Below are 26,691 nucleotides of genomic sequence, written 5' to 3'. Positions count from 1 at the left end.
TCCTAGTAGAAAGGCTGTATTCATTTCTGAGCACTGCTATGTTTTAAGGCAAGTGTCACACATACAAAACAGTCAGAGATGAACAGTATTTACCACAACATGTTAGAAGCGCAGGGGAGACATCTTCAGACAATGAGAAAGTGGCATTTTCCCCAGCCGGGTCACTCCTGGTCTGATTCTTGTTGCAAACAGAAAAACAGGGAGAGAGCCAAGGGAAGGGGAGCAATCACCATCTGGATTTTACAAGGAAGCACCCTTCCCCAGGCACGGCGCTCCCCTCACCGCAATCCCAGGTCCAGGATAGAGGATGCGCAGTCCCTGAGTCTGATTGTCCAGCTCTACTGTCCATGTTTTGTAAAATTCACCTTTAGAAACAGGAAAATCAGGATGCCAAAGACATGCAACTTGCAGTTAGTCCACCTCTGTCCAAATTCAAATTCGCCCGGACTGGAGCTAAAATATACACACACACATACATATAGATGTTACCCGCATGTATACCTCCCACATACATGCTGCATATATGTATGTGTACGTACATAGCCATGTATATATGTGGAAGAAGGAAAGATGAGATCTAATGACACCTGAAAAATAGTGAATGTTTGGGATTTGCAGTTTGGGATCCATCAATGTGATTGTTTCCCCTTTGAAAACAGAAGGCATCAGCAACAAGCCAGAGGGTCGAGGCTTCCAGGCTCCTCTCAGCCCAGCTCCTGGTCACTCCTGCTTCACAGGAGACGGGAGTGACTTAGCTGGTTTAAAGAGGGCTGAAGGGAAAAGGGCCAGGTCTGCTCCGTGCCCCTTGGTTCTTCCCCGCCCATTCCGCTCAGGCCCATGCCCCACAATCTTAATACAGGGGAGTTTCACTCTCTGTCCCCCCTTCCCCCTATTCCAGTTGTGACAAGGGAATGAGCGAGGCTGAAAGTTTGGGAGTTTTAATGGCCAATGTGCGGTGGCAGAAATGGTGCCTGGGTCTGGGAGTCAAGGGGAGGTCAGGTACCCAGAAGTGTGCTGGGAGGTGGGGTAGTTAATTCACAAAAAGATGAAGGACATCAGGAAGAGGCTGCATTTGATGCTAACAAGAAACTACTAAGAGAACAAGTGACGTGATAACAGTTGCTCCTGCACACAGAACAAAGCCCTGCTCGTAAAAGCTGTCCTCCCCAGAAGACGGAGCCTCCTGGAGAACTTAGGTATCACTTAGGTAACAGCAAGGAGGGTACGGGGGTGTTAGCACTTGATATCCAAGAAGCAAAATGCGAAATGGTCGTTTTTCGCGGATTCACTCGGTTTGCCTCACCAAATCCCTCTGAGGTAGGTAAGAGGCAGGTGACATCAGCCCCATTGTACTAATGGGGTCAAGTGAGGCTCCAGGACTTGCTGCAGGTTACCCCACAGATACACACCAACAGCCACAGAGAAATAGCTGTCTAGTGCCTTTTAGGTTTTCCTTCCCTATCCCGGGCAATGCTTGTTCTCTCCGTAAAGCCCCCTCCCCTAGGTTCAGCTCAAGTCAGTAAGTATCAGGTGGACCATTTAGCTTATAATTTTAAACCTTGATGTCCTGGAGGGAAAGGAAACCAAGTCTATGGAAATCAGCCAAAGCTAGGGCATCTGGGAACAGTGGTACCTCACTCCAATGAAGGGGTGGGTTTGTGGGGTTTTTTAAATTTTCTTTTTGCTGCAATGCAGCATTTTAGGGAGGGTCTAGTTGGATTAAAATCTGTTGCTAGACCAGCCAGGGTCCTGAATGTGATGACCACATGACACCTCCCCAGCGGAGGGGGGCCCCTCTCTGGCCTGTTGCCAAATCAGAGTAGATGGGTGTAGAGCCACAGTGTTGACATAGGCCCAGGTCATGAAAGCAGAAAACCTCCCCAGGGCTGGGGCCAGAATGGGGACATTAGCGCGCGCGCGTGTGTGTGTGTGTGTGTGTGTGTGTGTGTCCGGGCCTGATCAGGCTGCTTCCCTTCCCCCTGCAGCCTGTACTCCCCCTCCTTTCTTGGACTTCAGAATGTAATTGTTTACTTAGTGCCACTGACCAGAGACCCTAGCAGTGTTAACACCATGGAGTATTTCTAACTCGACGACGTGCAGCGCCTCCAGCCTAGTGACCCAGAAGCCAGTCAGGCCGATGTGTAGACTCTCAACACCTGAGGCCCAGCTCAGTGAATTCTAGCCACGGCTATGAATTTGGGAATTCTTCCAATTACTATGGCTCACGAGGCAATGTGACAGATGGCTGCCACCCGTCCAGGTCTGCCCGGAAAGCACCCAAGGCTGAGCTTTCCTGGGTGCAATGAAGTAACATGTGCATTTTCCAAGCTTTAACCACCAGGTCCTGTGAGCCTGTTACTCCCCCTGCCCGGCAGCTCGAGGGTGTGTTTCCAAACAGAGCTGGGGTGTACACAGTTGCACCTAGATATGGTAGGTCAAATGGCAGAGTGTCCTGGTCCTTGGGAACCAGGTCCCGCTGGGAAGCCCAATGCCTGTGCTGAGAAGTAATCCTCAAACCAGTGACTGGGCCAAAGCATTGCACGGGAGGCTAGAAGTCAGTGAAGGCGGTGCCCGGGTCTGCCGACCGGACCGATGGGGCGGGCATCCCCCACAGGCAAGCTGGAAGCCCAGCCCCATCACAGAACTGACTCCTTGGACTCGGGGGTGCTGGCCGCAAGGCCAGTGGGGTTTGGGTGTGTCACCAGGGGTGACGTCTCCTCCTCCGACTTGCAGTTGGGGACGGCCTCCACTTTGACCTCACTCAGCTCCTGCTCGCCTCTCTTCGTCGCCTTCTGATTCAGGTGGTGGAGGATGCCTGCACCCAGGGCATCGCCCTCCACGTTCACCACGGTGGTGGTGCGGTCCCTGGGGGGAAGAGAACAGGCAGGCATTACAGCCAATGATGCCTGGAGCCACCAGGGGGCGGATGTCACCTTGGGCAGAGCCACCAGGAAGCTGTGACACTGAAGGAGAGCAAGCTAGTAAGGGCACAGGGCCTCACTTGATGCTAAAGTGATTTTCTCCAAATACTTTTTATGAAACTAACAGATCCTCATGAAAACTTGGGAAAAAGAAAAGTACAAAGGAGAAAACAAAAGTCACCCCGCCCCCCCATACTCCGCAACCCTGAGTGAACCAGTATTGACCTCTGGATCTGTTTCCTTCCAGAAATCTTTCAATGTATGCATTTCACGTGTGAGACACCATCGTATAAAAGTTACAGACAGCTGGAATGATCGCATAGATTCCATCCTGGGTCCAGCTTCTCTCCCACTCACGGTTGCGCTGTGGGAACCTGCCTTCTTGCTCTCACTTTGGCACTGCATCTCTACTGAATTGTAACCTCCAAATGCTTTCCCTGGCTGGTGGCAAACACCATCTCACAGAGAACAGCGCTGTCCCTTCCAGAAGCTTGTCTTCCCAGACCCCCATAACCATCCCCCATCCCTGGGGCTCAGAGGAAGTATTGTGCCCATTCTGAAGAAAGGGGGAAAATGTGACCTTGCCCGCGGCACTGGAGAAGCTGAGGGCTGTGGAATCAGAGGTCGCGGTGGTAAAGGGCTCCTGTGACTGCAGGTCTCGCCTGGGCAGCCCGCTTGGCGCCCTGCGTCCCTCGTCCTGGCTAAGTGTCCCTTCGTGCCTGCACTCCCCACGTAGAGGAAACAGCGGGGTGAGGAAGGAGGCAGGGCCTCTGACACGCAGCTCTGGTCCCGTCCAGCTCACCGCAACGTACCATCGCAGGGACTGAGTTCCCTCCCAAGTGCTCTCTAGACAAGGCGGGTCTCCAAGGCACATGTCACATTTCACCCCCGAGGATCTGTAGGGATTCTGAGAAGCCCCTTCAAGTCTCCAGGGCTTGAAGATTTCCAAACACAAGATTTCCAACCACCATGGGTTGAGCCACGAGCCCAGGGCCAGGCTCCAGTGTTTAGGGTATCCCATGCCCAGCTCTGACTAGCCTGGCCAGGGGCGTCTTTCTTCCCCAGTGTTGACTGAATGCTCTTCCTGCATGTGCCTAGAACCCTTCTATGTGCTGTGCACGTGTTAACGCATTTAGTCTCCACCATAACTCTGGTGCAGGTTCTGTTCTTATCCCCATTTGACGGATGGGCAGACCAAAGCACGGATGGTTCATATCATACAACTAGTAAATGGCAAAGCTGGGATTTGAGCCCAGGTACCTGGGCTCCAGTGTTCATTTTCTTATTCACATGCTCTACTGTCCAACATCAGTACCTCAGCGGACCTTCCCTATAAAACAGGTATTGTTTGTATCTGAGAAAGGTATCATGGGACTCAAGGAAGCAACACTCAGAAACTGTTCTGTGTCTTTATGGGAGCCCAGGTAATGGCCATCTGGATCACAGCTCCTTCCTAACTCCGCTCCTGAGCCCAAGCCATGACATTCGCATTAGCTGGGCTCATCTTTTCTCCCCTTGCAGAAATCACTCCTTGGACATTCCAGGCCAAGGATGATCATTCCCGAAGGCTCGCTGCTCCAATGGCTATGACCCCTATGCAGCCAACAATCTCCATAGACCCTTGGGCCCCTGGCTTTCCTGAATGTTCTGAGCAAGTTCTCAGTAATGACATGTTTTAAGTTTCTCTGCATGCCCCAGGCCAGCGGAGTGCCAAGCTTCTAGGGAGCTCGTTACAGACCTTCTTTTATTCAGTGCCCTTAGGACTTGCTACTTACACAATCCAGTCCACAGCCAGGATCAGAGAGAGGTCATGAGTGGGCAGCCCAATGGCCTCCAGGATAATGGCGATGGTGAGGACCCCTCCAGCTGGCACGCCTGCTGCTCCAACACTGGACGCTGTGGCTGTCACTCTAGGGGATGGGACAGCAGGGTCAGCCATTAGCCCAGAGTATGAGGGGGCACAGAGACATGCAGAACATGGCAGCCATGGCTTGGAAACTGAAGACCACACAACCCTAGAGTCTGTCAGCTGTGCCCTTGAGAGAGGTTCCACTCTCTTCGAGTAATGAGTTCACGCTGTTCTCAGTTTACAAATGAGACACCCGAATCATGGTGAGATTGGTGTTCATGAAGTTTTTCAAAGGAAATCACAAGAAAAAGACCTCAAGTTTTGTACCAGGCCTAATGATGAAGGAAAGACTACAGAACTTACAGAATGGTGAAAATCTGGCCTGCTTTCAGCTCCACATTGTTGAGCTGGGCAATGAACACTGCGGCCACACACTGGAAGATGGCTGCGCCGTCCATGTTCACCGTGGCCCCGATGGGGAGGATGAACCTGCCGATCCTCTTGTCTACACCATTGTTTTCTTCAATGCACTTAATCATAGAGGGAAGGGTTGCAGAGCTGGAAACGCAAACAACCAACCATGAGAATAGTCCTTCCTGCCCAGGCTAACATAGTACTCAGCTCGGACCTGGGAACAGAGCAATTGGCACCATCCTAGTTTATGGCACTCTCCCCTTGAAATAAGAGAAATATCAGAATTGTTGCAAAGTTTCTGTCACACGTGGGGTTTTGTTAACCCCCAAAGTATTCAAAATTGGACTCCTTAGATTTACCTGTTTTTTTTTTTTTACCTGGATACCCCTGTTCCAAATTTCTCAAGAACCACACATTGTCTCATGGTACAAAATGTGCGTCTCCTCTCTTGAATATTTTTCCTCCCAAAAAGTAAAAGGCAAACTATGATTTTTTTTTTTTTCTTTTAGACCAAGAAGCCGAGATGGCTCTGAGAGTTTGGAAAGAGTAACTGTATTCCTAGATTACAAAGAATAAGACCCGCTCTCTCCAGTGGGCTCTGCAGATTCTGCAGGGTGTGGCTGGCACAGCTGAGAGTAGGCTTGTTTCTGCCTAAGCTGGAGAAACTTACCTCCTTCATTCTTTCCCCCCACGACCTTGTCATATACATAGCCAGTCAGGATGGGAGGAAACACGCCGTAGGGAGGCAAAAACTAAACGTGTGAGTGAAACGATGCGCTGCCATCCTTTGAAAGTTTCCTTTAGTGTATTTGGAAAGCCCAATTTTTTTGTGAAGGATTTCTAATAATGACAAGGTCCATCTTTTGTGCTAAATGAGATAATCCCACAATACTGTGGACTCCTAGAGAGCTGAGCATGCCTCCCTCACCAGGATGCCTTGGTCTTATTTAGGAAATAATTCACCCATCCAAAGGGAGAAAGAATTGGGCAGGTATCATTCTAGAAACTTCCCTGCAATGAGTTTTTTTTTTTTAAACATCTTTATTGTAGTATAATTGCTTTACAATGGTGTGTTAGTTTCTGCTTTATAACAAAGTGAATCAGTTATACATATGCATATGTCCCCGTATCTCTTCCCTCTTGCATCTCCCTCCCTCCCACCCTGCCTATCCCACCCCTCTAGGTGGTCACAAAGCACTGAGCTGATCTCCCTGTGCTATGAGGCTGCTTCCCACTAGCTATCTATTTTACGTTTGGTAGTGTATATATGTCCATGCCACTCTCTCTCACTTTGTCACAGCTTACCCTTCCCCCTTCCCGTGTCCTCAAGTCCATTCTCTAGTAGGTCTGCATCTTTATTCCCATGCAATGCGTTTTAAGTAGCTGCCTTCTTTCACTTAGGCAGAGGTCTAATTAGGGTGAAGACCCACAGTTGGACTAAGTAATGGTCCAGTTGACCTCTAAGCAGCAAGAAGAAGGGAACGAGGCAATCCCTCATTCTGGCAATCCTAAAAATCCACTTCCAAAGAGCTGTGGGGCTGGTAGTACAAAAAAATCAGATGACACCAATTTAGAGTCTTCAAGAAATTAAACTATGTCAAGATGACGGTTGTGTGCATCCACTACAGGCTCATCTGGTTCCATATTAATACAGCTCAGGGCAGCCAAGGGCACCTGAAACCCACTCACCTGGAGCAGGTAGCAAATGCTGTTGCAAATGGTGTGAGGAGGCCCAGGAGGAACCTGAACGGGTTTTTTCTCGTGAAGACAAAATAAATAAGTGGCAGAACAATTCCTCCGTGAATAAAATGGCCCAATATAGATGTGAAGATATATTTCCCCAGGCTGGTCACCAGCACGATGATGTCCTTCATTTCCACAATCTTGCTTCCAACCAGGAACATGATGCCCACAGGTACGTACCTAGGACATGAGCAAAGGGCACTGGTCAGGAAGGGTGGTGATGCTGGGGCTGAGAGATGTAGGCCTTTCCTGTCACAGAACACAGGGACTCTCAACTAGGTGGTCTTCACCTCTCCCTAGGATGACCCTAAGGAACAGAAAAGGATGGGGGTATACCGTGCCCATTTTACAGGCCGTGAAACTGAGTAAAATTAACACGATTGCTCATTGTGGGTGATGGAGTCAGGACTAGGACACAGACTTCTTTCCCCTTGGATATTGTATGTTCTTAACAGCTGGATGCAACCAACCATATGGGCTCCCAAGTGGAAAGGCAAGGAACTCTTCAAGAGCAAAGCCTCTGGGGCTGTAAGCTTGACTTTCAGCTTTGCTCAGGATTGTTCTCAGAACTTAGAAACACAAAAGACACCTATTTTGCAGAATTGCTGTGATACAGAATTGAGCCAAAGCTGGGCCTTTTGTGACGTTTTAAATTCTTTGTGGTTTGGAAAACATGATTCTGTGGGAAAAAGTCATTAACAATGACCCTCTGGGAACACTCTTGGAGCGTGAAGATTTTTTTAATGGCAGGATTGGAAGAAGGAAGGGAAGAAATGAACTATGGGTGCTACAAAGAACAAAAGTCTGCTGTTTTGAATTTAATATAAATTGAGGAAGAATTTTATAACTATCAACTTTGTTTGTAAATTTTAATTATATACATAATAATGTCACATGGTTCAAATTTTAAAGGGTACAAAAGGGTGAAGTCTGCCTCCCACCTCTGTACCCAAGCACCCATCTTCCTTCCAAGGAGACAGCCAATGTCACTGGTTTCTTGAGTTTTCTTCCCAGAGATATTCTAAGCAGTATTATTATTTTAAAATCCCATAGTAATACATGAAAACATTCTCCTTTCAAAAAAATTAAAACATTATAGATTAGGCCAAAATCTTTAGGGACCATCTTCAAGCCAGCCCCATCCTCTGATAACCACTCCTACTTCTTATGCATGCATAGGCACTTTTTAGGCAACAGATCTCTCACTGCGGTTAAGACACTCAGCTGGGTCTGCCCTTCCAAATATCTGCTTCTGTAACTAATACATCACATTGAAGGAATGACTGTAAATTGGTTTCCAGATTGAAAACAAATGTCTTAACATACGAACATCACTTTCTTCCACAGTTTCCTTTAATCCAAACTTTGGGAGGATTTTAGACTAAAAAAATAAGCCAGGAAAAGAACTCGATGTGATGAAAACATGTTTTCCTTTCTGAAAATATTTTTCTCCCCTGAACAACAGCAGTCATATGAAGTGTCATGTTTACAATATAGAGTCAGACTCTGGAATTTTGGGGTGAGCAAGAAAATTTGGTTAAGCAAGATAAACACCACCAGGGGAGGCTCCGAACTTGGCTTCCCACCGAATCTCAAACTTTCTTACCAAATTCCAGGCTTCTCTCCTAAAATCAGTGCAGCTGCCATCCCAATGCCATCTAAGAGAGAGACGTTCTGGGATATGTAAGGGTTGACAATAAGGAAGATGCTTTGTGCACAAAAGGATAAACTAGTTTCTCAGCAACGAATGGGTAGAAGCTAAAACCCACAAAGTTTGGCTTGAGTAAAACAGCAGGATAAAGCTTATGAGGCATTGGCACTGAAATCGGTATGATTTCTGAGAAGTTACTTTGAGAGATCTTGTCAACTTTTCCCTTGTTAGCCAGAAATCAATCTGATGGTTTTTATTAAACAATTGCCCTTGCATTGATATTACATAAAGAAACATTCACATAAAGGAGAGACCATTCCAAGTTTACATATATGTATGGAGTGAAGATGGATTTACCCTCCATGTTGTAAAATACTATAGGAAGGGGCCCTTCTGAAGCTTGAAGTCTATCCTTTAAAGTGAAATGAGCCTTATTTTATACAGCAGATAGCAAATTTATGGAATCCATTGCCCCACAAGATGATATGGGCATCTCATGGGATATGGGATGGTGGTGGGACTCATAGATAAATCCCCAATGATAAAACCCAGGGGTCATTGTGGGTGATGAGGAAGTGATTGGTAACCATGACACATGCCTGTTTCTCTGAGGTCCTTCACCCCTTGTACCAAGACTGTCCTGTGGTACATCAACCACATACAGAGCACTGGTCCAGGTGGTCCCACTGGGGTGACCTAGAACAGCTAAGTCAGGTTCTTTTCTGGATGGCAGGAGAAATGAGAGAGACAGCAAGTGGCAGGGTGACACTCACCACATAATCCATGACACCAGCACCATCGTCGCCTCATTGAGGGCATTGAAAAAACGAATGAGCTCTTCTCCTTCAGAGCCGAGTTTCTTCAGGGCCACTCCTAACACCAGGGCAAAAAGGACCAATCCTAAAATGTTCATACCTTCAATTTCGGTGCCAATGGGGATCTGTAGGATCAGAGCGGACAAAGGGTCTAAGTTTACAACAGATGAGTGAGAATTAAAGAATGCATTTGCTCCGTTGTCTCTGCCAGACTGAAACACTGTGCCCGGAAGGAGGAAAGGCTCCTATTTTCTTTAACCCTCAGTGATTTCACAAATCAAGGGGCAGGAAACTCAAGGGGAGATGGAGTCTGAGGATATGGAAGTCAACAAACAAAATCTTCACCTAGTTGTTAACTCTGAAAGCTGTTCAAAATGGGCATAGGTTGAAGCAGAAAGTAGCGAGCTCATCATCACTGGATATATTCAGCTAGAGGTTGGACAATCACTTCAAAGGGTTGCTTTTAAAAGAAGAGCTGATTGGTGAAAAGGTCCTTCAGATCAAGAGTCAGTGATTGGAACTTTGCCTCCTAAATGTCAACAAATTCTTTGTTGCTGGGCTCTTACCATAGTCTCCTCACTGACGAATTTCAAAAAAGATGTTCAGAGTCAACATGGATATTTTCAGGATAGTCTGTCCTAAATCACTGACTTAAAATGTACAGGTATAATGTATTCATTTTTTCCAGCAGCACTGAATCTCACTACTCTAAGCGTATGTTAGAGGAACAATTTTATTCCATCACAACACATTATGAAACCCTGAACAGGAAACATGTCAGCACGGTAAAAACCGAAAGAGCATTTTTACCACCGTTCTAGTCTGAACCCTAGTCCCAGCTCTGATACTACATAACTTCTCTGAGCTTCAGGTGCTTTGTCTGCAAGATGAAGTGAAATGGACTAAACTAATAGCTTTCGACTTTTTTTAAAAAGTAGAACTTTTCCTTCAATCAAAGAAAGGCTGGTAGGGCCTCCCTGGTGGCGCAGTGGTTGAGAGCCCGCCTGCCGATGCAGGGGACATGGGTTCGTGCCCTGGTCCGGGAAGATTCCACTTGCCGCGGAGCGGCTGGGCCCGTGAGCCATGGCTGCTGAGCCTGCGCTCCGCAACGGGAGAGGCCACAGCAGTGAGAGGCCTGTGTACCGCAAAAAAAAAAAGAAAGGCTGGTAGAACTCAGAGCCACTCAAGCCCTAAGGAGGTGTACTAGGGGATGGGGAAGGGCAAAGTCTCTCCTTCTCCCCGTGGCAGCTCCATGGCTGGACTGAATAATTCTTGAGGTCCCTTGTCCCTTCCAGCTATATAGCATGAAGGCTGGGACCTAGCTCAGTGTCTGGTAAACAACAGGTACTCAAAAATACCTGTAAATGAATGATGGTTGTAGTGAGTTAAACCCCCAAGACCAATTCTATGTGCAGGGGTAGGTTAAATCACCTATTAATTATATTTCAGAATAGTAGAAGGGGTGTTATAAAATTATTTTTTCTAAGAAAGGGGGCAGTAGTTCCAATTCAATGAAATGGATCCACTAAACATGGTAAATGGCCAAAGGAGCAAACCTAACCCGTGTGTTTCAAACAGCCCATTCAAACCCCAAAGTCTTCAGTCCAGCTGAGAAAAACACGCATCGTGTATGCTCCTTCAGTTATGAAGCATTATTTGTGTTATAAGTATTTGCCACAAGTGATCTCACAAGAAGTTTTACCTTTTCACGGGTTATGTTTCCAGTGCTTGTGTTGTGGGTCACCTCTCTATAGTCGGTTGCATACTGTGAACAAGAGAAAGCAAAACTCCCGTCAGTTCACAGCTGAAGACCACCTGGAGGAACCGAGAGGACTGCTGGGCCTCTGGCTACTCTGTCCTTCTTCATTCCAGGTCTTCTGGGCACTCCTCACTTGGCTGGCCTGACAAGGGCCTCTGAGGACTGTACAAAAGTTACTTAAGACCAAGGCAGCATGCACTCCAGACTTCTGGTTTTTTAGGAAGCCAAGGAAATGGGGAGAATTTCCTATGTCCCCTGGTCGCTGGTTTGGAGAAGGTCTGCACACTTTCAAGCTGATGGTTTGATATCTCCAACAGCTCAGAGTTCACCTTATTTGGGGAAACTTGGAATTCGTTCCACGATGCCGAAGTACACTTTTCGATGTGTTATTTTATGTTCATTCATTTATTTATGCTCCACTATGTTCCAGAACTTATTTGAGCCTCACTGCTTTTCAGCATCTGTTTCTAATCTGCCTTCAGCCTCCACTCCCCAGAGCAAAGGCTGGAAGGCAAGACAGCATTTTCGGGCTGAGTCTTCTGGGAGACCACTCATCAGAGGTGAAACGTCCCTCCAACTTTGGTCCTGCCAGTTGACTTCACACACTTCTGCCCAATGCACACAGTTGTCTCCCTGGGGCAGGATGCATTATCGTTGAGGGGACTCTGTTATAAGACACCCTTCCTGACCCTTCTAAGGACACCTGGCTTCTGAACTGTTAAGAGGAGCCCCTTAGAGGGTTCAGACCCAGAGGCTTGCTTTGAACCGGCCTTTAAAGAGCTCTGGTCTCTCTCAGCTTTGATTATCAAGCTTTCAGATGGGCAGAGATGTTCAGCTGTCCCGTGATTAAGGATGGCAGGGCAAAAAAACCCACCCCACACCTTCTGTGCCAGGCACTGAAAGCCCCACAAACTTTGTATTTTTCTCCTACCTCACATTATACATACAAGCCACAGCTATGTTTACATGCAGGGGTTTTTTTGTTGTTGTTGTTTGTTTGTTTGTATGTTTGTTTTAAAGAGAGGCTGTAAGTAGAAACAGAAAAGTCTTGGCTTGAAAAAGGCTATGAGTTTAGTCCATCTATCTAGAGCTTTATATTCTTTCTCTATATAAAGCATGGCTGCAGGGGAGTTACTTGAAGAATTGCTAAAATTAGGGAAAAACTGGAAACCACCATCAACAAGGGACTGGTTGAGTAAAATTATGATACTCTCATACAGTGGAATACAGCCAATAACTTATGCAGAAGGATATTTACCGACATGAGAAAATGTTAACAATAAGAGCAGGTTACAGAACAATATGTGTAGCACGTGTACGTACTAACAATGTTATATAGCATAATTATTTTAAAATCATGTGAATGTGCACATGTATAGAAAAAACATACTGGAAGGATGTATACCAAAATGTTAATGGGTAGCTCTAGGTAGTGATTATGGGTGATTTTTATTTTCTTCTACTTCTTTGCACTTTATTTTTTGCAAGGAGCATACGTTATCCCTATAATCAGAAAAAAAAAGATTAAAATGTATTTTTTGAAAATTCTAGGGAATTCCTTGGTAGTCCAGTGGTTAAGATTTGGTGCTTCCACTGCAGGGGGCACAAGTTCAATCCCTGGTCAAGGATCTAAGGTCCCACAAGCCACACAGTACAGCCAAAAAAAAAAATCTAAAATATTTAAGAACTCCCAAAAATGTGATTTGAGGGTATTAGGTGATATGAAAAGATACTGGAACTAGTGGGATATTTCGGAAAAATTTTTGGTTTCTTGTTGTTTTGTTTGTTTTGACTCCAGGGGTATATCTATAAATTTTAGGCCAATGATACTAAGTGTTGTTAACAATACAACCCTCCCTGTTCCACCTTACCTAACTCTATAGCAGTAATTTATACGTAACCCACCCCTCCCCAAAGTTTCATATTTTTAGCAAAGCATCAAGCTTACCGTACGGAAAGCTGAAACCACAAGATTTGAGGGAAACAGGTTTCTGTTGGAAAAGAAAGCATTTTGTCAGTATTCTTAAAATTCAGCATTCAAAGTGTCCACTTTAAGATGCCCATTCCTGACAGCCTGACACACAGGGTTCCCTCTTTCCCCACGTCCAGCATTTACTGCCATCTTCTGCTTGATCCAAGCACCCAACTGTGCTTCGGCTGCGGGGCCCCAACAGATACTTTGAGTGCACTGATCTTTATCCTCATCTCCCTCGTGGTGCCCCTGGATATTGAGGTAAGCTGTGTCCAAGGAAACCGGAATAACTGCATCACTTTCCTTTCCCCTAGAGGCTAAGCCTCAGTGCAGTGGTTTTCAACGGGGAGTGGCACTGCCCACTAGTGAAATCCAAAGGAGTGTTTTGTTGTTGTAATAACTGGGGGACATCCCTGGAACTGGGGGAGTGTGTTCAGGGGGAAGTGCCAGGGCCCAGCCATTTGTTCTGCTAAATGTCTGAATGTAAAGCTGTCCCATTAATGGTGACTCTAAACTCAGAAGCAAGCAGCTAACCATTTTGGTTTACAGCATTCACATCCTGACATTATTTTTATTATAAATCACTGTCCTTTAGTATTTTTTCTCTTTTAAAATTTTATAGCATACTTACATTTTTATTTCTATTTTTAAAAATATATAATATCCCCTTCTACCTATTTCTCCCACTCTCTACCCCCGCCTCTGGCAACCACCAAGCTGGTGGGTTTTTTATATCACAGTCAAGTCATATTGATGTTTGAAATGATGTGTGTAGGTAAATTCTATTTATGGATTTCATTTCAGGATGAAGGATAGTATAAAATATTTGTTATAAAAGGAGAGCAGGGCTTCCCTGGTGGCGCAGTGGTTGAGAGTCCGCCTGCCGATGCAGGGGACACGGGTTCGTGCCCCGGTCTGGGAAGATCCCACATGCCGCGGAGCGGCTGGGCCCGTGAGCCATGGCCGCTGAGCCTGCGCGTCCGGAGCCTGTCCTCCGCAACGGGAGAGGCCACAACAGTGAGAGGCCCGCGTAACGCATTAAAAAAAAAAAAAAAAAAAAAAAAAAAAAAAAAAAAAGGAGAGCAGTAGAACTGATCCAGTTAAGCTAGATTTGGAAACCAAAATCTATTCATGCATACAGTTTCTATTGAGGGCCTCCTCTGGGTCACATATTGTACAGATGCTGGTCATGATATACAAGAAAACCCCACTGATAATCCGTTTGTTCTACCCACTTCCTATAAGAATAAGTCTAGAAGAGTGAAAGACCATCCTTTACAATTTGTGCCAACCGTATCCACTCATTTTTACTTCTGTGGTTGAGTTGTTCATAGCACTAGAATCTCTAGGCAACTATTTGCATGCGTTTGGTTTCAGAGGTAGGCAGGTCTGACTGTAGCCCAGCTTGGCAAGCAGAGTCTAAGAGGCCTCCTGGTAGTCACACCTTTGTGTAATACCCTCCCCTTCGGTGTGTGTGTCATGGGGGGGGGGGGATGGGTATGACTTGCTTCTAGCCAACAGAATACACCAAAGGTGATGGGATGTCACTTTTGTGATTTGGTTACATAAACTTGCGGCTTCCATCTTGTGGCTTCCATAAAGAAGACACTCTTTATTGCTTTCTGGGCTTGCATATTTGATGAAACAAGCCGCCATATTGGAAAGACCCGTATGACAAGACATGGAGGGTGGCTTCTAGCCAACAGCCAACTAGGAACTGAGGCTCCCAGTCTGAACCTCAAGGAACTGAATTCTGCCAACAACCATGAGTCCTCAGAAGTGACTCCTTCCCCAGTCAAGCCTTCAGATGAGACCCTAGTTGCGGCCAACACTGTGATTGCAGCCTGATAAGAGACTCTGAAGCAGAAGACCCAGCTAAGCCGTGCCAGGATTCCTGATACCACAGATACTATGGAATAATAAATATGTGTGATTTTGAGCTGCTAAATTGGTGGTAATTTGTTATACAACAATAGATAATGAATACACCCACCAAAAGGGTTAACGAGACACAAAAATGACTTCATTAGAACACTCAGGAAGCTTCCATAGACAGCCAGCATCTAGAGACTGCAACTCAGCCTTTCCCATCTTGCTTGTCTATGAAACCTGAATTGCTTTTAACATACTTAGAGAATACCCAAAAGTACACGTCTGTATTTAAACAGACAAAATGTGATCTTCTGTTGAATTAACCATTGCAAAACGGTGATCTGAAGTTTGATTCCTATTACAAGCATATTTACTTTAAAAGAAAGGCAGAAACAGACTAGGCATTTGTATTGACCATTCTTTAGTGTGTAGATGAATAGCAACTTACATTTGCCTCTTATTTCCATTACAAAGCACCCTTCTCAGTCTTGTAGGAGTACGTTTGGTATCTCATTTCCATTTGCTACACTAGTTAGAAGCAGAAACAGGCCCTGAGCCAAGGTTTTGCCCATTCTGCATCCACCACAGTAGTTCTCAGACTGAGCTGGCCACCCTGCTTCTCCCCCTAAGAAGACAGGGAAGTTAAGGAAAGAGCTGGGTTAGAAGCCCTCTGTCTTCTCCATGGGGGACGATTTCCCCTGCAAATACTTCGTATCCTTCAGGAATGAGCTGTTGACCTGCTTGGTGTCTTTAGCATAAGCAATAACCCAATACTGTCTCACCCAGAACGGACCCTAACCCAGAACTTCTAGACCAAACGGCCACCGTTTGGTCAACCTGTTTTCAGACAGTCTACAATATCTAGTCTACAAAATCCAATGGGAACAGAGGGGTATATTCAATACTAGAGTCAAAACAGTGACTCCTGCCAAAAAATCAAGTTCCTAAGATCATGAAGTGTTCTGACAGTTTCTTATAAAGTTAAACATACACTTACCATATGAACCAGCAATTCTACTCCTAGACATTTACCCAAGAGAAATGAAAATATATGTCTGCAAAAAGGACCTGTATGAATAACAGCATTATTCATAATAGCTCAAAACTGAATTGTCCATCAACTGATGAGTGGACAAATAACATTATGATAAATCCATACAATGGAATCCTACCTGGCAATAAAAAGGAATCAACCGCTAATATACACAACGTGGATTATCTCAACACCATGGTGCTGAGCAAAAGAAGCCAGACAAAGAAAAGTACATGCTGAGTGATTCCATCACCATGAAACTCTAGAAAAAGCAAAACTAATGCATAGTGATAGAAAGCAAAACTTTCTATCCAAAACCGCCTGAGGCCAGGGATGAAGAGTGGGAATTGCTGAGAAGGGTCATGGGAGACAAAAATGTTCAGTGTCTGGATTGTGGTAGTGATTAAATGGTTTATCTATTTGTCAGAACTCATTGAACTGTACCCCTGAAATGGATGCATCTTTTGTATGTAAATCATATCTCAAAATTGCTTAAAAAGTTAGGACAAAAGATACAGTGCTAACTGCAAAGGAGATCTGACAACCAAAAAAAATACATACATTCAATGGGATGACTGAACTCTTTTTAGATTACATAACTCAGCTCTCAAATATTGATCCTTTGGAAGGAATCACCTGCAGGCAGTGAGTTGAACCCACAGAATCATACTCCTTTCCTTCAGTTCCCCTGGTTGCCACAGGCCAGGAGCAGGGGCAGGAGCATGCCCCTGCCCCCACCAAGGGGCAAGGATGCGAGGCCGCAGGAGTAAGGCAAAACATTTTTCTCTACTTTTCATGGTTTGTGCCTTTGGTGTTGTATTTATTAAAAAGTCACTGCCATACCAGAGGTCATTTTATGTTATCTTTCAGGAGTTTTACAGTTTCGTGTTTTACGTTTAGATCTGTGATCCACTTTTGTTTCTTTTTTAAGAAGTATTTTTTTTAAATTTATTATTTTTGGCTGCATTGGGTCTTCGTTGCTGCGCGGGGGGCTTTCTCTAGTTGCGGCAAGCGGGCTTTCTGAGTTGCGGTGCGCAGGCTTCTCATTGCGGTGGCTTCTCTTGTTGCTGAGCATGAGCTCTAGGCGCGCAGGCTCAGTAGTTGTGGTGCACGGGCTTAGTTGCTCCGCGGCATGTGGGATCTTCCCGGACCAGGGATCGAACCCGTGTCCCCTGCATTGGCAGGCGGATTCTCAACCACTGCGCCCCCAGGGAAGCCCTGATCTGTGATCTATTTTGAGTTAATTTCTGTGAATGGTGCAAGGGCTGTGTCTAGATTCGTTTTTTTTTACGTGTGGATGTCCAGCTGTTCCAACACCATTTGTTGAAAAGATTATTCTTGTGTCACTGTATCACCTTTGTTCTTTTGTCAAAGATCACTTGACCATATTTACGTGGGTCTATTTCTGGGCTCTCTTCTGTTTCATTGACGTATTTGTCTATTCTTTTGACAACACCACACTGTCTTGATTACTGCAGCTTTGTAGCAAGTCTCACAGTCAGGTGTGTCAGTCCTCTTTGTTCTCTCTGCATTCTTCTTATCCCTCTTTCCTTTGACTTTTAAACAAGATGCTGCTGTGAATCGGACTTTTTCTTACTCCTGAGCTCTCCTGTATTCAGGGATGAGCAGCTCGTCATGCAAGCAGTTTTGCTCCTCCAGAGCTCTGTCTCCAGACACTTTTCCCAGCTACTCACATTGACAGAGTAACCATCTGGGCTTTCAAAATGAGGGACATTTGAGCTGGAAGGGATCTTGGAAGTGATCAAATTCAACCCCTCATTTAGTGCCCAGAGACGTCAATTTGCTATATCTCCCATTCACGTTCCACACAGACCAGCACTCTCCAACAGAACTTTCTAATTTATGCTGTCCAATATGGTAGTTGTGCGGCTATTGAGCACTTGAGATATGGCTAGTGCTCCTGAGGGTCTGAATTTTTTTGCGGGGGTGGGGGGGCGGCTGTGTTGGGTCTTTGTTGCGGTGCGCAGGCTTCTCATTGCAGCGGCTTCTCTTGCTGTGGAGCACGGGCTCTAGGTATGTGGGCTTCAGTAGTTGTGGCACACGGGCTCAGCAGTTGTGGCTCTTGGGCTCTAGAGCGCAGGCTCAGTAGTTGTGGCACATGGGCTTAGTTGCTCCGTGGCATGTGGAATTTTCCCAGACCAGGGATCCAACCCATGCCCCCTGCACTGGCAGGCGGATTCTCATCCACTGCGCCACCGGGGAAGTCCCTGAATTTTTAATTTTATTTACATTTAAACTAGTTAAATTTAAACAGCCACTTGTGGCTCGTGTCTATCATATTAGATAGGAGAGATCTGGATTTGTGAGATCCACGGTCTGGAAATCAGAAGGATCAAATGGTCTTCTCAAGCTTACCTCTGCACAGCACTCAATTTCACTGGGTATTAGGCGGCTTCTAACCACTGAGGCTCTTCATTTTATTTAAATTCTCAAATATGTCATTTTTCTGTTATTTGACCCTGAGAAATTTCCTTAAATTACATAATACCAGGTATACATTAGACCAAAGTTTATCAAACATTAGTTGGCCATGGAATCAATTTCCTGGCTCAAACCAGCATTTTATAAAAGATGTAATACATTAGACAGAGTAGAAAAGATCAGCATGTATCACGCTTAAAATGTTGTTTGGTAGGACTTGTGTTTCGGATTGTATATGTGGGAGTGAAGGTGTCTGTATGTGGATATGCCATTATTTAAAATGTATTTCTCATAGTGGGTCTAAGTCAAAAACATTTGCAAAAAATGCCAAGACTGTACTACTGAATCCAGAGACCCAAGTCCGACCAAATTGGGAGAGAATGAATGGACGAGCCTTTCCGGTGCTTTAGGAACCTTTGGACACGTTACTTAAAGCAAGCAGAAAAACTGGTATGAGCTCAGGCTGAAGTTTTGAAAGCAGAACTTCTGTTAGTAGTACTGTACAGACTCGTGCAGCTCACACCATGAAAAACTTCAGAAATGTTCCTTCTTCATACATCTGGTGCTATTTGTTCTTCTGATCCTATTGTCAAGGGTGGTATGCATTTCCCTTTTCCATATGAGAAGACTGTAAAACAATTTACTTTGGCTTGGTATAATTTTTCTGTTCCCAAAGTATTTCCTTTCATTTAAGTTCAAAAATTCTTTACCGAATTTATGGAAATTTCAAAGACCCTTCGGAACAGGATACGACACTCTATGTACACCTGATAAATATTTATTATCCCTAGTGCTTATTGTTACAGGTTCAGTTAACAGGGATGTGCCCCTTCAGATCTTGGTACCCCCTACAAGGCTGGGAGCGGAGGAAGGGCTGGGGGTGACGGGCTCACACTATGGAGACAGTGGGGGGTAGGGGAGAAACCTATCCTCTTTCTGAGGCCCACATCCAGTTTTAGATTCCAGCCTGAAAGGCTAAGGCTGGGACCCTGGGGTGGGGGATGTTTGAGGAAATAAGGCTAAGAGCTGTACTCATTCTCTGTGTCAAGTAGCCCTCAGCTGTCCCTGAGAGGCTGGGACACACTAGAATATTAGCAACACACTCAAATATTAACTCATTTAATCCTCGTAACAAGTCTAGGTAGTAGCTACACTATTATTAACCTCATTTTACAGATAAGGCAACTGAGGTACAGAGGGGCTAAATGACTTGTCCATACAACTAGTAAGTGGTAGAGCTGGATTCAAAACCGGCTAGCTGATTTCAGTGTCTGTTCTTCATCACTACCCACACTACCTCTCTGGGTTTATGTTCTTTTTTTTTTTTTTTTTTTTAATTTTTATTTATTTTTGGCTGCGTTTGGTCTTCGTTGCTGTGTGCGGGCTTTCTCTAGTTGTGGCGCGCGGGCTTCTTATTGCAGTGGCTTCTTTTGTTGCAGTGCACGGGCTTTAGGCGCGCGGGCTTCAGTAGTTGCAGCACGTGGGCTCAGTAGTTGTGGCTCACGGGCTCTAGAGCGCAGGCTCAGTAGTTGTGGCGCACGGACTTAGTTGCTCCACGGCATGTGGGATCTTCCCGGACCAGGGCTTGAACCCGTGTCCCCTGCATTGGCAGGCGGATTCTTAACCACTGCACCACCAGGGAAGTCCTGGGTTTATGTTCTTTTCTGAACTATTCAGGCATGGTGTCGAGCTAAAGAATTTTTTTTTAATATTCTAAGCTGCCATTTTTAGTGACTAGTTAGGCTGAGAAACCTCCATTAATTTGGATCCACGTTAGATTCGCTAAGAGTCTTCATCTTGCCTACAGGTTTCTTCGCACCTACTGAAGAAATGTGTTCTTTGCAGCCTGAGAGGCATCATATTCACCCAGTTCTCGGGAAGGAAGGTGAGTCCCTAGCACCACCCTGTGTGAAGGGAAAGGCTCCAAGCCCTGTCCACTGTTGAGAAAGTGAGCACAAGAAAAGCAATAAAGTCTAGAAAACTGGACGACAGGCAAAATCTCAATTGCCTTTACCAGGCACATGGTAGCCCCTTCTGCAAGACAGTGGCCCAGGATCATTCTTCTGGCTGCTAGTGCAGACAGTGTCCTAGGCCCAGGAGCTACCTGCCTCCTTGGCAGATAAGCCTCTGGTTTTCCATTTGAAAACCACAAATATTATCACTCAGAGGAATGTCTGAGGTCAGTTGCCTGAATCCTTTCCATTGACAGGTGAAGAAAACTGAGGTCAACTTTGGAGACCAGACACGTGTCATGCAGGGGAAAAAGAAACTGAGATGTTGGGGAGAATATGTGAGGATTTCTGCCCCATTTCGGAATGGAAGGTTCTTCTGTGTTTAGTTTTGATTTTCTCCGTTTTCCAAATCTCCTACAGTGTTGATTATATTAGTCCAAAACATAGTCACTGTTCACCTTTTCTCCAGGCTCCATGTGATTCCCAATATACCTAAAGGCTACATTAGCTTCAAGTCATCTTGAGGTCCCAAACATCCTTTTCTTCCCACTCACTCTCATTTATTTCAGACTGTGAAGAGAGAGCCATCCCCATTAACTCATGTGAACCAAAAAAACACAATTGTTCTGTAACCTTGCCCCATTTATAACACGAGCAAGCATCTATTGGGTCAGCCCTATTCTTAGATCTTTACAGACATAACTCATTTAACGCTCACCACGATCCTGGGAGGCAGGCACTCTCATGATCCCCATTATAAAGATGAGGAAGCCAAGGCACAGAAAGGTATGGACATGTCCTAGGACCCACAGTCAGTAAACGTTGTTAGGGACCAAGAAGTTCCACAATGACTGGGTTCCTGAAGACCTGCTTAGAAGTCACTTTGGGTCACACCCAGTACTGAGTCCCGTACTCTTCCAGGTTCCAATGCATGGCGCTTGGGCTGCTCAAGAGGAGACCATGACTTTCCCACCTGCCAGCTGCTGTCCACTGTCCTTTCTCAGCTCTCAAAGGGCCTGGTCTAGCCTCACCCCCATGCCCCAGTCTGCTATGCTATTTCTAATACATTGTGCTGGGAAATCAAACCACTTGGCAACGGCATTCTGAATTTCCTAAAAGGCATAATCAGTGTCTATTAGCTTCATTTCTCTCTGACTTGTAGTTCCATCTTGAAAAACTAAATTAGAAATCATGGCAGAGAGATGCAGTGGGAGTTTGGGGGCACTCCACGGTCTGGAAAGGTCGTGGACTTGAGCAAAGCCTTGGCGGCAGCTGCAATCAGTCACCTGAGATTTTCCCCACTCCTTCCAGGCGTTTAGGTTCTAGGCAGTTACCAGGGGCAGGCCTGCGGGATCATCGAGGTGTTTGCCCACAGAATCTCATATTCACTCACTTGCCCACAGGCAGAAAGGACTGCGCCCTGCCTTTGCCAGGGAACATGCCTGGAGTCACATAAAATTGGCATCCGTAAAATTGAAAATTGGCATCCATAAAATTTTATGAAACCATAAAATTGGTTTCTTTGACGGAAGCAATTTTAAAATGTTTACCCAGAGAGTCCCCAGACTCAGGAAGCGTTTCCACGTGGCTCAGGACTCCATTTCCCCTCAAAAGCTGCTCAATGAGAGTCCAATCCAACCTGCACGTTCGCTTTCCTTCACTGAAGAGGCTCGACTCCTCTGCTTACAAGAAGCGAGCGTCTGCCCCGAGCCGACTATACCCTTACCTGGTACACTTACATGCGCATCAGAGCAAACACTTCTGAGATGGGACTAGGCCGCCAGCAGGGCCTCATTTCTATGGCATGTTGACTTGGGGAAGGGAAGAGTGGGAGAAATAGAGCCCTGAACCAGGGGGCATGAGACCCATAGTTCTTCTAATCTCTCTTTTGACAAACCACTCTGTGTCCTTGAGCAAATCACTTAATCTCTGTCTCAGTTTCCTCATACCACCTGCCCTACCTTTATCCGTGACCTGCTGGATTAAAGAAGTTTGGCCTTTGGAAGCATTATGAAACACTACCTACCCCCAACAAGCTACGACAAATGTTCTCTTGGTCCTTCCCTGTATTTGTGGCCCGAGTCATCGAGAGTCTGTACTTACACTGACCGCTAAGCCATAAGGATGGGTCATTCACTTCAGAAGCAGGAGCTGAAGGGGCTTGTATTTAAAACTAGAAAACCATGATCAGGAAATAAGTCCCTTCTGGGGCTGGTGGAATAAGGTAACCCCTCCTTCACCCCCACCCCCCGCCCCCTGTTTCTTGGCCATTGCCTCTCTCGGAGATAAAAGAATGCTACTAGCGTCTCTATGGGGTACCACCAGCAGGTCAGAGCATCCACACTCCGAGCCACTAATCCCTGCAAAAAAGACTCCCTTAACCCCACAACCTCCCTCCCTGACTGACACGCTGAAGGTAATAAGCCAAAGGTACTCTCACCCTCAGTAGACTTTTTCAGTACCCACTTAAAAGTTAGTCCTCCAACCTTAAGGATCTTTAAAGACTCCAAATATCAAGCTGCTAGACACTAGACAAACGCTGTAGCTCATCAAAGTTCTAATGGGCCACCTCCACCTGCCTTTTTGGTAATAAGTTTTGGTAAGAACTTTTTGGTCCCCCTCATCAGAGAGGTTTGGCTTTTTGATTTTTTCAGTGTAAATTCCTTTGGTTTTTTTTTTTTTTTTTTGTAATTTTATTTATTTATTTATTTGGCTGCACCACACAGCAGGTGGGATCTTAGTTCCGTGACCAGGAATTGAACCCGTGCCCCCTGCAGTGGAAGTGCACAGACCTAACCACTGGACTGCCAGGGAATTCCTGTTGTAATTAAATGAACACTCTCAATCTTAAGTGGCAGACAGTCATCACATTTTCCAGAAGGAGAAATAGAAACAGCAGGGAGTCAAGTCACTTTGCCCAGAGTTTGCTGTTTTTCACAGCCTCAGCAATGAGGAGCTTTGCTTCGGTGACTCAAGACAAAACATATGTCCGAGGGTCTGAATCCAGAATTATTGGAAATCTGGAGGGGGAGCCAGCTGAGGTCCGCACTCAGCTGAACCTGGCCATGTCAGTAAATGCCTCTAGGCTGCAGTTTTCCCATCTGTGAACTCTGGGCTAATGGAGAAACCAAAAGAGGCTGAGGCTTTGGCCAATCCACAAAGACTACACTACACCTCAAGGGATGAAATGCAACTTCTAAGAGTCACAAAAAGCAGGCAAAGCTAAGTGAAGATGCTTCTTTCTCTCTCCTCTCTAGAATTCACATCTTCCCACAAATAAAGCCCCTTAAAACTCATAATACTCTACAATGTTCCTGACTATGGGGATTGACAGCAACCCGTCCCAAGTTCCCAGGAGAGGCATGTTTCTGGGCAATGAGCCCTGCACAACTACCTCCAGCCTTGTTATCCTTGGGTCCACTGACAACTCTTCAAAAAATTGCCAGCTTCCTACCAGCCAAAGGGCTGAAACAAAGGCCACAGATGACAGGTGAGAATGGTCCAACAGGCAAAATTTAACCAATGCTCCCAGAAGCTTTTGGGCACCGTTGGCCGAGAAAATTGGGTGAGGATATTGGGGCGTGGTTGGAACGTTTTCCCTAGTGTGGGCAGCCAGAGAGTGTAAGGAGTAAAGTACAGGTGAGACCGCTGCCTCTTCCCTAACACACTCCCACCTAATGGTAGGACCGGTTCTTCCTAAAAGATGCAGTACCGATCCTTGAGAATGTCAGGTGCGCCCCCGGCTGACGTCTGCAAAGGTGTGGTCAATATGCAAAGCCTCCAGACGTTATTTTGATATTTAAAAAATGTTAAGAGCCACCAGCAGCTAGTTAAGAATGAACTCTTAGGAGTATATGAGGGTGTATGAGTATGAACTAGAGTGCATTAGAGAGCTGGAGTCTCCCACTGAGCACTCGGCGAGGTGTTAGCTGGCGGGGAAGGGAGGACGTTACCTGGCCAGGTCGAGGAATGAGTCCACTGTCTCTTTGGGGACCGGTGGGGGCCCCGTCTCCTCCAGACCCAGGTCGCTGGACTGAAGGGTCTGCGCGCCAGATCCAGGCTTGATGATGAACGCCAAAGCGACTGCGAGAGCCGAGGCGCCTAGTGTGGTGAGGCCGAAGTAGGCTATGGCGATGCCGCCCAGGCGCCCGAGAGAGCTGGCATCAAGGGAGGCGGCGCCCGATACCAGGCTGCAGACCACCAGCGGCAGGATGATCATGCGCAGCATGCGGAGCAGCATCTCTCCAGGAAAGGCCAGGTAGGTGACCTGTGTGCGGTTCAGCTTGAGCCCACGCAGCGCCGCGCCCAGGCCGGCGCCCGCCACCACTCCGGACACTGTGAGCAGCACCAGCGCGTGGCGCCGTAGGAAGCCAGCGCAGCGCCGCGCGCGTCCGGCCGTGCTCCCCCGCGCGCCAGGCCCCGCTGCAGGCCGCGCCTGGGCGCTGTCTAGGTAGCCGTTGGTCTCGCTGCTCTTCTCCATGGCGCTACCCGCGGCTCCAAGCTGGAGGAGGCGGGGGACTGGGGCTCCGGGAAAATACGCGGCTCTCAATGAATGGATCAGGCGGAGCTGCCGAGGTCCGCTAGCTGTGCCTAGCGGGTTCTGGGAGCTAGCCCGCGGGGCTCTCCCGGTCTTGGCCCTGGAGCAGGTGCGGGGAGCGCCAGGAGAGACGCGGGAGAGCGGGCTGGAGCCCCGGGGTGAGTGGATCGCGCCGCGCCCAGTCCTGCACGGCGGCTACGGTCCGAAGATGATGTAATGAGGGAGCTCGCAGTTGCGGAGGAGAGGGGGAGCTCTGAGACCTGGGCCGGCCCCCTTCACACCCACCGCCCCGCCCCCTCGGCTCCGACCAATCAGCGCCCGAGAGTCTCCTCCGCGAGCCCCTCGCCCGGCTCCTGGCCACCGGCGCGGGGGGAGGGGCGGCCCGGCCCGGGACGCCTACTGAGGCCGCTGGGGTGCGGGTGTAGCCGGCCAGTCCCGGCGCCCGCAGCTTAGGAGGCCCCGCTAACCGAGGCCCGCTCCCGGCGACCGCGGGGGTGACGGGGCCTGAGGGACAGCCAGGGCTCGTTGGTACCTGCCGGGGCCGCTCGGGCCGGCCGGGGTCTGGGCCCTCGGGGCCAGAGGGTCGGGGAGAATGTGGAACGCGGTGACGTTCCTTGTTCTGGGGGTTGGGGGAGGGGAGGGGTTGCCAACAAGGTTGGTGCTGTCGCCCCCGCGCGGCCCGTTTTCCGCCGGAGAGCCCGCCCGCCTCTCCTAGGAAGGGTTCTCGCGTGAGGGGATCCTGGGCGCGCTCCTAGGCGTGTGGCTTGGGGCCGCCGGGATAGGCCCTGGGTCGCCAGGCAGCTGTCTGCGGTATGTGAGCTGAAGACCAAAACTCTTCGAGAAGAAACAGAGCTCTTACCACCACCACTTCCAGTCGCGTTTCTACCTTGTGACCTCAGCTAAAACACACAAGCCACTGGGTTTTAACCTTTTCCATCCCCTGGGCCTCAGCCATCGTATGAAAATAGTGCAGACAGCGGTTTAGCCAGGCTGAACAGATGGTTCCTTAGAAAATTCCCTGACGGTCCAGTGGTTAGGACTCCGAGCTTTCACTGCTGAGGGCTTGGGTTTGGTCGGGGAGCTAAGATCCCACAAGCCGCGTGTCTTGGCCAAAAAAAGAAAAAAAAAAGTTCCTTAATGTTCACATTAGATTCGTTTACTTTTTATTTCAAATTTTATTTATTTTAACATCTGCTCTGGTCACAGCAGATATGAGAGGAACCTCTGCAGAGTCGTTTTACTGTCACATTTATTAGATTTTCATATTTTTTTCATTCTGCTTTTGAAAGGAATTGTTCTTTTAAGACTTTTGTGAAAGGGAAGCCTTCTTATGTGTGGCCAACCTGAATTAAGGAGGAAGACAATTTACTATAGATCTCTTGCTGAAAAGGAGTCATCTTAAAACATGCCAGCACAGATATTTATGCAAATCAATACGCCTTAGTAAAGAACTTTAAGGAGATGTCCACATTTTAAGACAGTGAGGATTTCATGGCTTGAAGCCAGCCAGCCAGCTGCTGACTGGAGTTTGTAGGGTTTTTTTTGAGGGATGGGGGTACAAATCAGGTGAAGAGCTTACATATTTTTATCTGGTTTTGCAGAGCAAAAGTTTATTTCTGTGTGCACTGAAGAAAGAGGAATTTCTACAGACACACTCTCTGTTTTGCCAACCAGCCCCTCCCTTCATTTTGACTACCACTTTTATGCAAAGGATTTGCCATTTCCAACTGC

The 26,691-nt window shown here is 47.0% G+C and overlaps 1 protein-coding gene across 1 annotated transcript; it reads right to left on the bottom strand.

Annotated features, from left to right (window-relative positions):
- SLC1A4 (solute carrier family 1 member 4) lies at positions 1 to 25,175 on the bottom strand. Its single transcript, XM_032653187.1, has 8 exons — positions 24,377 to 25,175; positions 13,101 to 13,143; positions 11,096 to 11,158; positions 9,352 to 9,518; positions 6,874 to 7,107; positions 5,134 to 5,328; positions 4,697 to 4,831; positions 1 to 2,865 (listed from the first exon to the last, which is right to left on the bottom strand). Exons 1-8 carry the CDS (start codon positions 24,901 to 24,903, stop codon positions 2,637 to 2,639), a joined length of 1,593 nt encoding a protein of 530 aa, XP_032509078.1. The 5' UTR covers positions 24,904 to 25,175; the 3' UTR covers positions 1 to 2,636.
- Between the last annotated feature and the right edge of the window lie 1,516 nt (positions 25,176 to 26,691).

This window comes from Phocoena sinus, chromosome 13, assembly GCF_008692025.1.
Source record: "Phocoena sinus isolate mPhoSin1 chromosome 13, mPhoSin1.pri, whole genome shotgun sequence".
Lineage (NCBI taxonomy): Eukaryota > Metazoa > Chordata > Mammalia > Artiodactyla > Phocoenidae > Phocoena > Phocoena sinus.
The sequence above is the reverse complement of the archived record's forward strand: the minus strand, read 5'-3'. Positions and strand labels throughout refer to the sequence as shown.